This window comes from Cornus florida, unplaced genomic scaffold (genome assembly GCF_030987335.1).
Source record: "Cornus florida cultivar Cherokee Brave unplaced genomic scaffold, ASM3098733v1 CherokeeBrave_3.0.0_Hap2_Chr10, whole genome shotgun sequence".
Taxonomy (NCBI): Eukaryota; Viridiplantae; Streptophyta; class Magnoliopsida; order Cornales; family Cornaceae; genus Cornus; species Cornus florida.
This window is the reverse complement of record NW_026775580.1, coordinates 80969254-80984922: the sequence shown is the minus strand read 5'-3', so window position 1 is coordinate 80984922 and position 15669 is coordinate 80969254. Positions and strand designations below refer to the sequence as shown.

The following is a 15669-nucleotide window of genomic DNA, read 5'->3' as shown; positions in this document are numbered from 1 at the left end:
TATTGTCATTGTTGCAACATGCATGCCTTGAAGATGAGTTAGAATCACCTTGGCGTTCACACTCCTTTTTGATAAAAGTTACGAGCTTGAGAGTTCAAGTTATGCTAGGAACAAATGAGAAAGTTTGTGCGAATATCACCTCCCAACATGGTAAATTTTTGAACGTAGTGTTTAGAAAACTTTTGAAAGACTTTAAAGGAGTACTCCTAAGTTGTAGATATTGTCCTTGTTGCAATATGCATGCCTTGAAGATGAGTAAGAGCCATATGCATGCCTTGAAGATGAGTAAGAGCCATTTGTGGCGTTAATACTCCTTTTCATAAATGCTACGAGCTTAGAGTTCAAGTTCCGAAAGGTTGTGTGAATATCACCTTCTAACATGGTAATTAATTTTTTGAGTGGAGTGTTTACGAAACTTTTGAGGACTTCTAAGTTGTAAATAATGTCCTCGCTGCAACCATTTGTGGCACACTCCATTTGATAAATGCTACGAGCTTGAGAGTTCAAGTTCTAGTAAGAACAAATAAGAAATGTTGTGCGAGTATTGCCTTCCAACACGTTAGTTAATTTTTTAAGTGTAATGTTTACGAAACTTTTGAAGACTTCTAAGTTGTAGATAATGTCCTCGTTGCAACATGCATGCCTAGAAGATGAGTCGGAACCATTTGTGGGTTCCTCAAAAGTTCCAAGACCTTATCCCCATTGCATATCATATTCCATGCATCTATCCTCGTTGACATTGCAAATGCCACCACAGTCGACAACTTCCTCACAAGTTCAACACCAGTTCCATCCTCAAATTATTCTATTCCCACAACAATGCAAGAGCATTTTAACCAACTAATTATACCCTTTTTACTACTCCACTCTTGCATTAATGGGACCCCCATATCTTGATCTTGCCCTTTGAGAGGGATAACAGTCACTTTCCTATTTGGGATTTTTATTTATTTATTTATTTTAATTTTTTTGTGGAATTTGGTCACGTTGAGAATCTATGACAATGAGAATTGTTATTGTATCACCAATCTTTGCCTATATATATGTTGCGTGTGTGTGTGTGGATGTATAAACAATATTGAACAAGTAGTCATAAGTTAGAGGTGTGACAAATCCATATATTGGTGTTGTCAACTTTGTCTAGCAGTCTTGCATGAAGAGGCAGAGAGTGGATTGCAGCCGAGAATGATTTGTCGGTGAACGCTGCAATGCAGGCACCATTTGGTTCAGCGCACAACCGGCAAATTGTTCTCGGTTACCTTCGGCTCTTTGCTTTTCATGTAAGCCTCCGGAGACCTATGAAGAGGTGTTGTTCCATGCACAAGTAGTCATAAATTAGAGGTGTGACCAGTCCATATACTGATGTTAAATTTGTCTAGGAGTCTTGCATGAAGAGGCAGAGAGTGGATTGTAGCCGGGAATGATTTGCTGGTGACCGCTGCAATGCATGCAGCATTTGGTTCCGCACACAACCGGCAAATGGTTCTCGGCTACCTTTGGCTCTTTGCTTTTCATGTAAGCCTCCGGAGACCTATGAAGAAGTCTTGTTCCATGCATAAGTTGTTGTTTAGTACTATGCTGCAGACTGGAATTTGAGCAACAAAATTATACAAACACCAATACACCAATGGTTTCAAATGGGAAGTAAATTATACTCATGTAACCCTTTTCTTAATATTATTATTGTTTCCATAATCCATTAGTCCACCATTTCTACTATATATTTCACAGATGTCCTAACATTTTTCTCTTTGCCATTGTTGAAGACATTTTGACTGAAGACACGTTCCAGGAGTGAACGTGGGTACGAGAAAACAAAGCTCATGCATCTTTCAAGCAACTTTTGAAGTTGACAACATCTTTTGATCTAGAATTTTTTGTTTTTTCAGAATATAGGTTTATTTTTTTTCTTTTAGAAATATACTTTTGATGATCATTTTATTGTTAAAGATGTTTACATACGAGCATATGGCATACTCTGGATTACAACCATAAAGCACCCTTTTGATTGATAATTGTTCTAGAATTCAATCCCCTTTCCTTTGATATTTGACCTGCCAAGGATGTAATATAAAAATCTCTGGGTATGACCCATCAAATTGTCAATCACAAACCAAAAAACTAAAACCATCAATCAAATTCTATGCCCGTTATTGAAATGAGTCATAACTGCAAAAGAACACATAGTTCACATATCTTGGATCATCCTTGATGTTACATGCAAAACAAAATGTAGCCGGCAGCAAAACTGACAGTTGTTTTCTAGTGTATTATCCAATATTCCTTCTGGGCTTTCTAATACGAACTTAGACGATGTTTATATTTTGAATAATAATATGTGCATTTATCCTTGAACTCGATTTCACATAATGGGGCAAGTGAACTTCAACAAAATTTCCTGCAAGCTAACTGTCAATTTCGATGCATAAATTCATATTCAGAATTGATGAATCAGAGAACTTAAGATTTCACTATCAAGGCTTCAAATTTTCCACCCGGAATGAATAGCAGTGACTCCCCCAACAAGATTTTCATATTCAACATTCCGAAACCCAGCATCTGCAATCATCGAAGCAAATTTCTCCTGCAATCATAAATTATAGAGATTATTGAAGTACCCATACAAGAAAGGCACTAGCACAATAAAACCAAAATACACAACCAGGCATTAGGTCGTGTTATGCTCCATTGAGTAGTTTAAAAAACTACCAGTCAAGTTCTGCACCTCTAGGACTAGACTAATTGAATGTATTAGCGCAGTATTACATTAATTAGACGTATTAAGTAAGTAGGACAAAAGTGTTTGAGCAGCAACTTGGACTTGACAAAAACAATGTCAAAAAATCCATTTGTATTTATACCATAAGAGGTCAATAATGGAAGCATCTAATTACTAAGAAGACTAATAGAAAGTTGCTGGAGATGCAAGGGATCTGCATATAATTTCAATAGACATGAAGAAAGCCCATGATATGTTCCTACAGAAATAAGATATTGGCTTTTATAAAAGAAATGGGGAGCAAGTAGATCGACAAGGACATGTATGATGAAGTTGTAACTACAATACAAAAAAACTGAAAGAGAAACAAGTGAATTGTCACTAGAGGCTAACAAGACACCTTCAGTATGAGGTTCTGAACTGTATATTTTATCATAGTTATGAATAAATTAACAACACACCTTCGGTATGAGGTTCTACACAGTTTTCTTTACCCACCCCAAATATTTGAGATTAGGTTTTGTTAAGAAAAATATTGACACTCATATCTAGTTCCAAGAACGACTATATTTCTTGATGATCCTATTAAGCTGTCCTCGAATGAAATCTATATATATTTGAAATTATCACATTCTGCTTCAGAAATAAATAAATATTTCAAATTTGCACAAATCAAAGTTCATATACTTATCTTTTTTCTTTTTCCTTAATTGTTCATATGCTTATCTAATTATATGCTTATTTGATTTTCCTACTAGAATCTAATATGTGATGTGTAATCGAAGTTGCCAAGCATTATGACACTGCTCAACCCCACAGCAACTGAAGCACATGGATAATTCAGTAAAACTATGCGTGTGCACACACACACACAGACAGAGAGAGAGAGAGAGAGAGAGAGAGAGAGAGATTACACTTTTAGAAGTTCTACTGAAAAAGAGAAACCCCAACTAAGCGCAACGAATAATGATTACACTTTTAGAAGTTCCATTGAAAAAGAGAAACCCCAACTAAGCGCAGATTACACTTTTAGAAGTTCCATTGAAAAAGAGAAACCCCAACTACACGGATCGAATAAATGACCAATAGTTGCAACTACACGGATCGAATAAATGACCAACAGTTGCGTCCTACTGAAAAAGAGAAACCCCAACTAAGCGCACGAATAATTATTACACTTTTAGAAGTTCCATTGAAAAAAAAAGAAACCCCAACTACAAGGATCGAATAAATGACCAATAGTTGTGTTCTACTGAAAAAGTGAAACCCCAACTACGCGGATCAAATAATGCCAATAGTTGCGTTCTTTAGTTTCAACAATTGCTTGACAATTAAAGATTATATTTGTTTTTTTTTTCTATTTATTCTGACACAAACTTCAGATTGGATAAAGAATTTTTTCCTCTTCATTTCTATTTATTAACATTATATTATGTTTTTTCAGTTCCTGACATATATAATTGACATACACAATACAACTTTCTAGAGATGAACCCACCCCCTACATGAAAAAAAAAAAGAAAAAAAAAGGTGTCTCAAGGGATTAAGATAGTATTAACCTTTGTTTATCTTCTCAGCTGCCTAGGTACTACACAGACATTGAATAGGTTCTGGCAGGGCAGACAGCCCCATATGCCTAGACATCAGCAATAAGATTACTACTGAAATGCTGTTTATGGCAGAACTAACCTGAGGGGGAAAGCGGCGAATACTCTCAACTAAGTACTGATAAGATTCCCGATCACCTGTGACAAGCTCTCCTAGGGCTGGAATGACCGAAAATGAATAGTAATCGTAACTGCAAAAGAATAACCAAATATTATCGCTAAAGTATTTATAGAGCAAAAAAATATCCAGAAATAAAAGAAGATTTAATACACACAAGCATAAGCTATGCTCCAGTGTAAGTAAGCTAAGAACAGTAAACTGCAGAAACAAAAAATCTGCCTTCTATGTTTCATAAACATGGGAACCTGCAGGGAGGGTATTCGCATAAATTATTTCATATGGATGATAAACTTGAAGTTTGATAATTCCATACATTTTTAATATTAATTTTAGTCAGAGGTACTCACAACTGCTTAAAAACTGGAACTTCTACATGGCTCAGTTCGAGGCAGAGGAATCTTCCCCCCCGTTTAAGTACCCTGATAAACAAAGCAAGATCATGGATGTAGCCTACCAACAATTATTTGAGATCAACCAACCATCGTACAAACAGGAAAAAATAAAGTAATCACACAAATTAACCCAACGGACATGATAACAAAATTTAATGACATGATTCCTTTTTAGGTATTACATAGTGGCAGTCCAAGCAATGTTATTTCTTACAATCAAAAACATTACATCTCTTCAAATACATGAATTTACTTACTAATTCTCAATTTGTTTAGAAAATGAACACACTTATTTTGTGAAAATCGATGTGGCTTCCATTCTCAATAGTAACCAAATCTATTGCTTAAAGGTAGCAAACTTATACTAGATTTACACACTGTTTAGCTGAAAGGATCTGCCACCAGTGAGGATCTATCTTTTAGGGAGCTCCCATAGGATTAGCAACAATTTCTTCAAAAACGTATATGACAATGGAGGATTAGAGCAAATTTTCACCTGGCATTACATCTTAGGTTGCCTACCAGTACTCCATATGCAATTTTCTAGTCATTATATTCATTGTATACATACATACACACAAAATTTATATCTATATATAAACACTATCTATATATAGATATATCAACATTTAAATGTATCAATGCACACTCACATGCATTCATGATTTCATGCTATATTGTATAAAAAAACTTATATAAGTAGATGCTCTAAAGGTATTGTGAGCCTTGAGGCATATTGAAATTTAGATATTTAGGTGTGCACATTGCACATGCAGGCACATTCCAAGCTAGGAAATTTTCATAAATAGAAAAATCAACCCAAAACAATGATAACAATTGTCTTAAAGATAAAAAGCATGAATATAAAATCAGCTGGCTACAGAATCTTATAAGTCACAAGTAGACAATTCGTCGGTAGTTCCAACCTCTTCTAATCACAGCAAGACCGTGATATACACGCAGAGTCAAACAAACACCTAAAAGAGAAGGATGTGATACAATTCTAATATCACCTTCTTTTTTTCCTTTCTTTTTTTTTTTTGAAATTTCTGGAAGCATTTTTCTAAAGATGATGAAATTTGACATGTGATGTGATACAATTCTAATATCACCTTCTTTTTTTCTTTTCTTTTTTTTGAAATTTCTGGAAGCATTATTCTAAAGATGATGAAATTTGACATGTTTGAATGTTACTATATGTTAAAACCATCAATGTTTAAATTGACGTCTAAATAAATAGAACCAAATTGAAGGGAAAAAAATGTAAGTCATGGATATATACGGGAATATGAGAGTGATGCGCTAGTTCTGAGTACCGAGTTAACATATTGGTCACCTGCCTCTGCTCGTATATAAACTGTTAGAAATTATAAGCTGCAATTTACCAAAAAAAAAAAAAGAAGAAAGAAAACTTATAAGCTGCTAATACAACCAGGCCAAGGTGTAAGAATTACCTATAAGCTTCAGCAAGAACTTTTTCTATGTGAGTTACATTCCTAATCCCAAATGCAATTGTGTAACCATCCATCGAATCGTCATCAAAATGCAGAGCCTCTGCATCTCCCTCCACCCATACGAGGGATCTGTCTTCTCCAAGTCCTACATATGTCAGAAAACAACTCTTATTATTAAACAGAAACAGGATATATTGTCAAGCAAAAAATGGCTCTACAATTCTCAATCCCACTCCTCTACAAAAAAATGTGTCACTTGATGTCAAGTTCATTCCTCATATATTACCTCTCTCTTGGGCACGCTTTTTACCAACATTCAACATATTTGAGTTAATGTCACATACATATATACGGGTATCTTCATGTAAATTATCTTCGAGAACGTCATGCATGGCTCTTCGGTCGACACTGTTCATAGTCTCCAGAATCCTGAAAGCAACATCCCCTGAAAAAAATAGACATCATTTTTAATTCAAACTCATATATAGAACTCATATGGGTGTTCAAATCAAGTAATAAACAATGAAAAAGGTTTCTGCTGCACAAGTTTCACATTTAATCAACATAATATGAAGCATTTTAATATAGGAGTCGAGTTTTATTCATAAGATTACATGAGAATAAATAATATCTTTAAAATTTTCATCATTCATAATTTGCAGCTCAGAGCATTAATTACCTCTGAACTTCAAGAAAGCACCACATTCTAGTAATCATTACCAGGGATGGACCCAGAAATTAAAGTGGGGCGAGAGCAACATTAAAATTCTATAACATAAAATTCAGTAATATATAATACTAAAAAAAAAAAAATCAGTGGGGCAATTGCCCCCCCCCCCCCCCCCCCCCCCCCCAACTGACTATAGAATGGGTCCGTCCCCGATCATTACAAATTTTTTTTTTTTTTTTTAAATAAAATTTTATAAAAAACGCTCAAAAGGGGAGCGGATCCCAAGAAAATACAAAAGACCACAAAGGGCCTCAAGCCTTCGAGGCCAAAAAATCAACAATCTCCTCCAACGATCTATATGATCTCTCCTTGAAACCCAACAAAAAAGAATGGAAAGAGTCGAGAATTTAAGCACCGAAATCGACATCACCTTCCCTTCAAAATATCTCCTAATCCTTTCAAGCCAAATACACCACCACACACAAAGCGGCGTAGCCCTCCACGCATCCTGACTATGAGCCCCCATAGGGCAACCTCTCCACGCCTCAATCAACCCTCTAGCGGATCCAGGCATAACCCAAGAAAACCCAAATAAGCCAATCATCAAATCCCAGCACTCTCTAGCCAAAGAGCAATGAATGAAAAGGTGATCCACTATTTCCTCATCACGAACACACATATAACAACGAGTGACCACCACCTGGCTTCTCCTTCTCCAGTTATCCTGGGTTAAGATCCTTCCTAGAACCGAAGTCCACACAAAGAAAGCCACCTTGAGAGGAGCCTTAGAGCGCCAAACAAACTTCCAAGGAAAATGAACTCCAGGATCAATCGAGAGACAATTAAAGAAAGACCTCACCTCAAAACGCCCCTGAGAGTTTACAACCCAAGACCAACAATCCGAATCCTCCTCCACAATCCTCTAGCGATACAACAGCTCCAAGAAACGAACATCCTGAAACAAACGCCTGAATCAAACATCCCAAACCAGTCTCCCACTATCAAGATGATAACAGTTGACCACCATGGCCTGCCTATCCGAAGCAATCCTGTAAAGCTGAGGAAAAGCGAGAGCGAGAGGAACATCCCCACACCACACATCCTCCCAAAAACAAATCCTCCTCCCATCCCTGACTCGAAACCGAATGTGTTTGGAAAATTCATCGCAACCCTTCCGAATAAAATTCCAGACCCCCACCCCTCACTTCTAAAGAACTCCACCCTCCTCTCATCTCCCCAAAATGACAAGCCACAACCCTCCTCCAAATCCAATGTCTCTCTACACCAAACCTCCACAACCATTTCCCAAGGAGGGCCTTATTAAAAGGCACCAATCTACGGAGACCCAACCCACCATTCCGAATTGGCTTGCAACCCTGTTCCCATCGCACCAAATGAAACTTAAAACTCTTCACCTCTATCCCCCCACAAAAAATTACGCTGCAACCTCTCAATCCTCTCCGCAATTGAAGAGGGAATCTGAAAAAGAGAGATAAAATAAGTGGGAAGGCAAGAGAGATTGCTCTTAATCATAGTGACCTTGCCTCCTTTGGAAAGATACTACTTCTTCCAACCCGCCAACCTCCTCTCAAACCCATCCACCACTAGGTCCCAAACCCCCACACACCTCGAAGGAGCTCCCAGAGGCAAACCTAAGTAAGAAATGGGAAAGGAACCAGTACGACAACCAAAAATGTCAGCAAAAGCCTCAATCTCAAGGACCTCCCCAACCGGCACCAAAACACTTTTACCAACATTCACCTTAAGGCCGGAGACAACTTGGAACCAAATCAAAACACATCTCAAATATCTAATCTGGGACACATTCGCATCACAAAGAACTAAAGTGTTATCAGCAAACATCAAATGAGAGATCTCCAACTGAGAAACAGCATCCCTGCCCACCCGAAAGCCTCTCAAAAGACCCGACTCAGTAGCCCTTCTCATCAATCTACTAAGGGCCTCCATCACAAACAGAAACAAGAAGGGGGAGAGAGGATCCCCTTGTCTCAAGCCCCTTGAGCTAGAGAAAAAACTCGTAGGAGCACCATTCACAAGAATCGAAAAGCGAGCACTGGAAATACAAAAGTGCATCCATCTCCTCCACCTATCACCGAACCCCATCCTCTCCATCAGGTAAAGAAGGAAGCTCCAACTCACATGGTCATACGCCTTCTTAATGTCCAACTTACAAAGAACTCCAAGGACCCCACTACGCAACCTGGAATCCACACACTCACTTGCAATAAGGACTAAATCTAAAATCTGACGGCCTCCAACAAAAGTGTTTTGAGAGTCCGAAATGATGCCATCCAAAACTTTCCTCAACCTTGAAGCAAGCACCTTGGCAATCAACTTGTAGATACATCCCACCAAGCTAATAGGACGAACCCCCCCCCCCCCCCCCCTTCTTGGAATGAGAGCAATGAACATGGCATTCAAGCTCTCCTCAAAAGATCCCCGAGAATGGAAAGCATGAAAAGTGTCCATCACATCCCCTTTAACCACCTCCCAGCACTCCAGAAGAAATCTCATGGTAAATCATCTGGACCTGGGGCTTTATCCCCATTGCAACTCTCTTCAAAACAATCAGAACTTCCTCCTCAAAAAAAGGCAACTCCAAACCCGAACACTCTTCACTAGAAATAGAGTCAAACTGAATCCCTTCAAGCAAAGGTCTCCACCCAACAGTCTCTATGAACAACTTCTCAAAAAACTCTGAAAATTCCTTGCAGATCTCCTCCTCCCTACAATATATAACCCCCTCAACCCGAATCCTCCCTATATGATTGCCCCTTCTATGGGCATTGGCCAATCTGTGGAAAATTTTTGTGTTTCTATCGCCCTCCTTAAGCCACAAGGCACTAGATTTTTGCCTCCACGAGATCTCCTCCATGATTGCAATCTCAGTAAACTCGGCCTTACACTCCGCCCTATTAACCTTCAAAGAGTCCACCAAATCCCCTTGACCCTCCATCCAGTCGATAGCCGCAATCTCAACAAGAACCCGATTTTTTCTCCATTCCAGATTCCCGAAGACCTCTTTATTCCAAGTCTTAAGATTCTCATTTAAGAGACGCAATCTGCCTGCAAGCACATGACTAGGGGTGCCAACCACACCGTACCCCTCCCGCCAAAGTCGGACCCTCTCCAGAAAACCCTCAGCCCGCAACCACATATTCTCGAATCTGAACGGAGAACGTCTACTACGCAACCCGCCACAATCCAACATCAACGAAACATGGTCAGAGATAGGACAAGCCAAAGTAGCTTGAACAACATCAGAGAACCACTACTCCCACTCCCCCGACACAAGGAATCTATCGAGCCAAAAAAGAGTAAGGGGAGAGCGGCTATTAGACCAAGTAAACGGTCCTCCAACCAAAGGCAAATCGACCAGCCTAAACTCATCAATAAATTCCGAGAAGGCCTCCATGTCAGACGTCCACCTACCTCCCGTTGACCCCTCGAACGGAGAGTGAACAACATTGAAGTCCCCTCCAAGACACCAAGGCAAACACCATCGACTTCTAATCTCTCCCAACTCCTCCCAAAGCAAGTGGTGCTCACCGTCCTCCGAAGGACCATAAACACCAGAAAAGACCCAATGAACACCATCCTCCACCAAAGCAAGAATGCATGAAACGGAGAAGTGCCCAACCTAAGCATCCACTTTAGACACCCATTTGTTATCCCACATGATCAAGATGCCCCCAAGGAGCCATTAGCATCCAAAGCAATCCACTCCACAAATCTCCCACCCCAAAGACTTCACAATTATGTTTAACTTCACAAAAATATGATAACTGACCTATATGTTGTGCAAGATATATCTAAAAAAATTGAATCTTTAAATTACAGATGCATTAGGGCATTACTAGAACTACATATACATGTACATACAGGTTTATTTTTGATTGTTTTGGGGGTAGAGGAAAGTCAATATTGAATCCTAATTTACAACCTTGTATCATCCAAATGAAGTGAAACCACAAGTCTTCAATATAAAAAAGCTAATTTCTAAATAAATCTTATTGCAGCCCGTGCTACTTAATTATCTGTTTCACTCTAGTTGTTGATCCACAAACTTTAACATTTGAACTTCCTTAATGGAGTAGTTCATGAGTTGTATTGTTTCCCTGCTGCCCAAAAAAAAGTTTTAATCATTTTGTTCCAAGACTATGTTTTAGTTTCTCTTTCAAAGCACATAATGTATTGCCTGCGTCTCATCCACGCTAACCTAAGAATGACATTACATACAATTATTGAATAAAAAATAACTAACCAGTACCACCAGCCACATCAAGGTGCTTCATTCCAGGAAATGGGTTCAATTTGGAAACTAATCTGAAAAACAGTTACCAAATAATATGGATTGTAAAAAAACAAAGAGTAACGCATTGCAAATTAAAAAAAATTGCAAAGGTTCTTCACCATAAAAATAACCTCTCCTTCCATAATCTATGTAGTCCTCCACTCATCAGATCATTCATGAGGTCATAGTTTGAAGCAACACTGCTGAAGACGTTGCCAACCATTCGGCTTTTCTCTTCTTCAGGCACGTCTTTAAATCCTGAAAGAAATCGGAATGTCAACATATCATCCAAACTTGATGATGTGAAACAAACTGATACAATGTGGCACATCATAACCTACTTAGAAATAAAACATATAATAGGTTCAACACAGCCGATGAAAGTATGAGAAAGTTATAACCTACTCATATACAAAAAAAAAAACACACACACACACAGAGGGCAACAGAACACGGAGAGAAAGAGAGAGATGGATAGACATACCGAAGCTCGTAGCATGAGAATGCAACATAGAAGCAGGAGGAAACCTGGGCAATAGTTTACTCCTTAAATTCCGACTAATCATTCTCAGTGCCATAGGTGCGAATAAACCTGTTTGATTACCATTCAGTTCTCACAAAAGAGTTTGTATATATACGTGTGTGTGTGTGTGTGTGTATATTCTTTAATGGAACTTGTTCTATTTGAGAATATAAATCAGACAATTGAAACTGGAATGCTTTGCAGTTTCATAGCAGAGCAACATACGGGATTTTTAGATGATATACACAAACACCCAAATGCATTGTGATTGTTTTATTGGGACTTTACAGTTTGAGAAATGGAAGAAACCCTAAAATTGAAAGTGTCGGGGAAATTCATGCCCCGAAGAGATTAAATTTTTATTAAAAATAAATTCAAATGACAAAAGATAAAACTCAATCTAAAAATAAAAAACAAGTAGTGATTTCTGAACAGAAAAAGAGACAATACCTGAATCGGGGAGAGGGAGAAAGTTGCAAATCGGATATTTTTGTGAATCTTGATTCAGCGCATTTGCTTCGTATCAGTAGAAAATTTAATTTTTATAAGAAATTATTCAATATAAGTAGTACTTGTTCACTTTTCCTTCGTTTTCAATTAAACAGGGAAATTATGGTCGCCGCCAAAGGGGCAATTAATAGAAATGTGAAATGACTACTTTACCCCTGATCTCACAAATACACTAGCAAAAACCCAATATAGAGTTTATTCATCCAGTAAACCAGTTCTAGTGAACACGTCTGAGTTAAAAAAGTTGTGAAGGGCAGCTTGTGGACGCTAGACTTCTACAAATAAACGTGTATGGACTGATTAATTTAAGGTTAGATATATATGTCAATAAAATAGATCGAGTTCATGAATAACTCTTTTTATTTTTAATTAAAGTATGAACTTTTGAAAACAATAAGTCAAGCTTCAACTCAAGTTAAACCCAGGAATGAAAGGGACATATTTGAACATAATATTCACCATACTTGCAACTTGGGTTCGTTGTGCAATTTGATTGTTACATTTCCAATCATAAAATTATTTGTCAAAAATAGAGTTTAGTGTTTTTCTTATCCCTCATTTGTCAAAAATAGAGTTTAGGTCCATTTGGTTACCTTAGAAATTGATGATGAAAAGTGAAGGAAAAAGAAATTGAAGTAAAAGAAAAGAAAAAATTAAGTTTCTATCATGTATTTGGTTAACATGAAAATTTTTAAAGAAATTTGTGAGAAGAAAATATTGTTTCATTAGTTTGGATAGTAAGAGAATGAAAATAAAATAATTTTATATGTCAAAAATATCCTTATGAATTCAATTGTAAGTAATATACACTATGGAATAAGTATATTAAAAAAATAGTAATAAAATAACAAATACAGTTGGTTTATGAATAATAAATATATATATATATATGTGCGGGTGTATATATATGTGTGTGTGTGTATATATAAATTTTTGATAATTAGTTGTTTCGTGTGGTTCCTTTTTGCTGTGTTGTTGTTTTGGGGAGTTTGCATTATATTATGCTATTAGATTAGTCTACCTTTTTTTTTTTTTTCCCCCCAAGTATAGTGAAGAATTTTAACTTGAAGAGTCATAGTTATAGTCTAATTAGGAGTCTTAATTTGTGAAAGAAATTATTATTTCATGAGTATAAGAAAAACAAAAAGAAAAAACGGATATGGGTATAACAGAAAATTAACATATAATGTCGTGTATTTTATAGAAAAAAACATTTTAAGGAAAATAAAGTAATTGCAGGAATATTACTTCCTTGAAAATATTTATTTTCCCACTAACAAAACTATAAAAGTTTTTAAAATTTTCCTTTCAGGCTAATTCACGTTAACCAAATCAATACTGCCTTCTTCTTTTTATCTTTTTCTTTTATACTTAGTGTGAATTGCAAAATATTCTTGCAAATGGAAATTAAAAGAAACCAAAAAAAAAAAGGGGTCATTACCTTATTCGCAAAATGGTTGTCCCGTGACTAAAAACACAATGATACTGAGTCTGAAAAATGATTGGTGCTATGTGGACAAAAGAAATATTTTTATTTATTTGAAGGAAGGATATAGTTACCCCATTTTGGGTACGGTATCCCTATAATTTCTACTTGGGAAAGGAACACTAAAATAAAAACTTGGAAGCTAATCTCATTTTGCAGATTGGAAACATTTTGTGTTTTGTTTGGGCTTCTCGTTGTCCTAATCTAGCCACATGTGAGGAGGGGGGATTCCGAGTGAGACAGTTGGGCCCACTTAGTTAACTTCTCTCTGTCACATAGATCTTGTGTCTTTTTCCCTGTGTGTAGTCTTTTGCAAAAGAAGAATAAATATATACGAAAATAAGTAGATTTAGGATTGGGAAAGTGGATGAGGAGGGCATGTGGGTAGATTAGCAATTTATAGTTTTTTTTCCTAAATAAAAATTTAAATTAAATTAAATTAAATCTTATTGATGTAATACATATAATTTATTTAGATAGCATCTATAGACACTTTATGTAGGGGTGTTGTATTAGTCACGCAGACACAATTTGAAATGATTAAAAGTGTCATGAAATTTAAATATATATATTGGATAAGATTACGTTAGGACGGATTTATGATTGCAAAGGGGTTAAAGATTAGAAAATTAAAAGGTGAACCCAATAATTCTTATCACAAAAATATATTATAAATTCAATAATAATAATAATAATAATAATTAATGATAAACAGATATAACATTTTCTGAAGTAACCTATTAAAAATGAACATAAGTTATTGAAGATGAACCCTCCAATATTTAAGAGAGTCAAATTCATTGACTACTGAATCTATATTAATATATTCAGTAAATTCTCTTTCAATGTTGAGAATTATGCAATCTGCAAGAAATTCATCAGCCATTTATTGCGAAATTTAGTTTTGACACGTTTCATTGCCGAAAAAGCTTGTTCTATTGTTGCCGTAGAAACAGGAAGAGTTAATATAAGACGAATCAATCTATTAATCGGATAATATGTGTCTTTCTTTCTTGTTTCAGCTAACACTTTGCATAAATTATAAATGGTGGACAAATTATGAAAACTAAGATGATGGAGTAAATTAACGGGGTGTTCCCATATTTGAAGACGCAAGCCAGGATCTCGTATAAAAATACATATCATCAACCTCCGTTTGCTCAACTCTTGGAATTGTGAAGGAGGCCCTTGTCGCTGCTCGTTAGAGCTTGTAGTCCTACGACGGGTACTCGTACTCGTAGAAGCTGCCACGGTTTCAGATTTTTCATCTTTCAGTTCATAAAACAAAAACAAATTTAGCTCATAGGATTACCAAATACCAAGTAAGGTTTGATGCATCTTGTAGTGATACACTGTTTGATCAGTGCTCATAGATTAACAATAATAATTCATGAAGTCATCAACCGATCAACAAATTAAGCCTTTTTTTTTAACAAAACAAAAACCAATATTTCATTAAATTAACAATAATAATCCATGATATCCATCCACCTCTAGACATGGAAAATTAGATTAAAATGTACTCAATTTAGTAACGATGAAAATTAAAAATCACCTGTAAATGGAGTTTTCATTGCGTGTTGAGAGGAAGTGGAAGAGGAATAGTAGTTTCCACTGTTCAAACGACTGTCGCCGGAACCACCTGATCATGCGACTTAGGGTTTTTGCCTTTATTACACTGGATTGTGATTTGTGTATCAATGTATGCTTTACACACGAAGAGTTTAGGTCTTTTTCTATAGACTAAAAATGTGTTTGGTTTGCTGGGTTGGCCTGTTATATTTTACTATGGATTGGGCTAGATTGAATGGTAGATAGGAAGAGGAAGAGTAGTACATGGGCTTATAGGAATTGTAGTATTAATTTATTATT

The 15669-nt window shown here is 36.5% G+C and overlaps 1 protein-coding gene across 1 annotated transcript; it reads right to left on the bottom strand.

The window, feature by feature from the left end:
- Positions 1–2122: 2122 nt before the first annotated feature.
- Positions 2123–12361, bottom strand: LOC132279030 (2-methoxy-6-polyprenyl-1,4-benzoquinol methylase, mitochondrial). The gene is made up of 9 exons (XM_059780944.1): positions 12252–12361; positions 11763–11870; positions 11410–11536; positions 11249–11310; positions 6580–6738; positions 6294–6438; positions 4795–4866; positions 4409–4517; positions 2123–2584 (listed from the first exon to the last, which is right to left on the bottom strand). Exons 2-9 carry the CDS (start codon positions 11854–11856, stop codon positions 2483–2485), a joined length of 870 nt encoding a protein of 289 aa, XP_059636927.1. The 5' UTR covers positions 11857–11870; positions 12252–12361; the 3' UTR covers positions 2123–2482.
- Positions 12362–15669: the final 3308 nt, after the last annotated feature.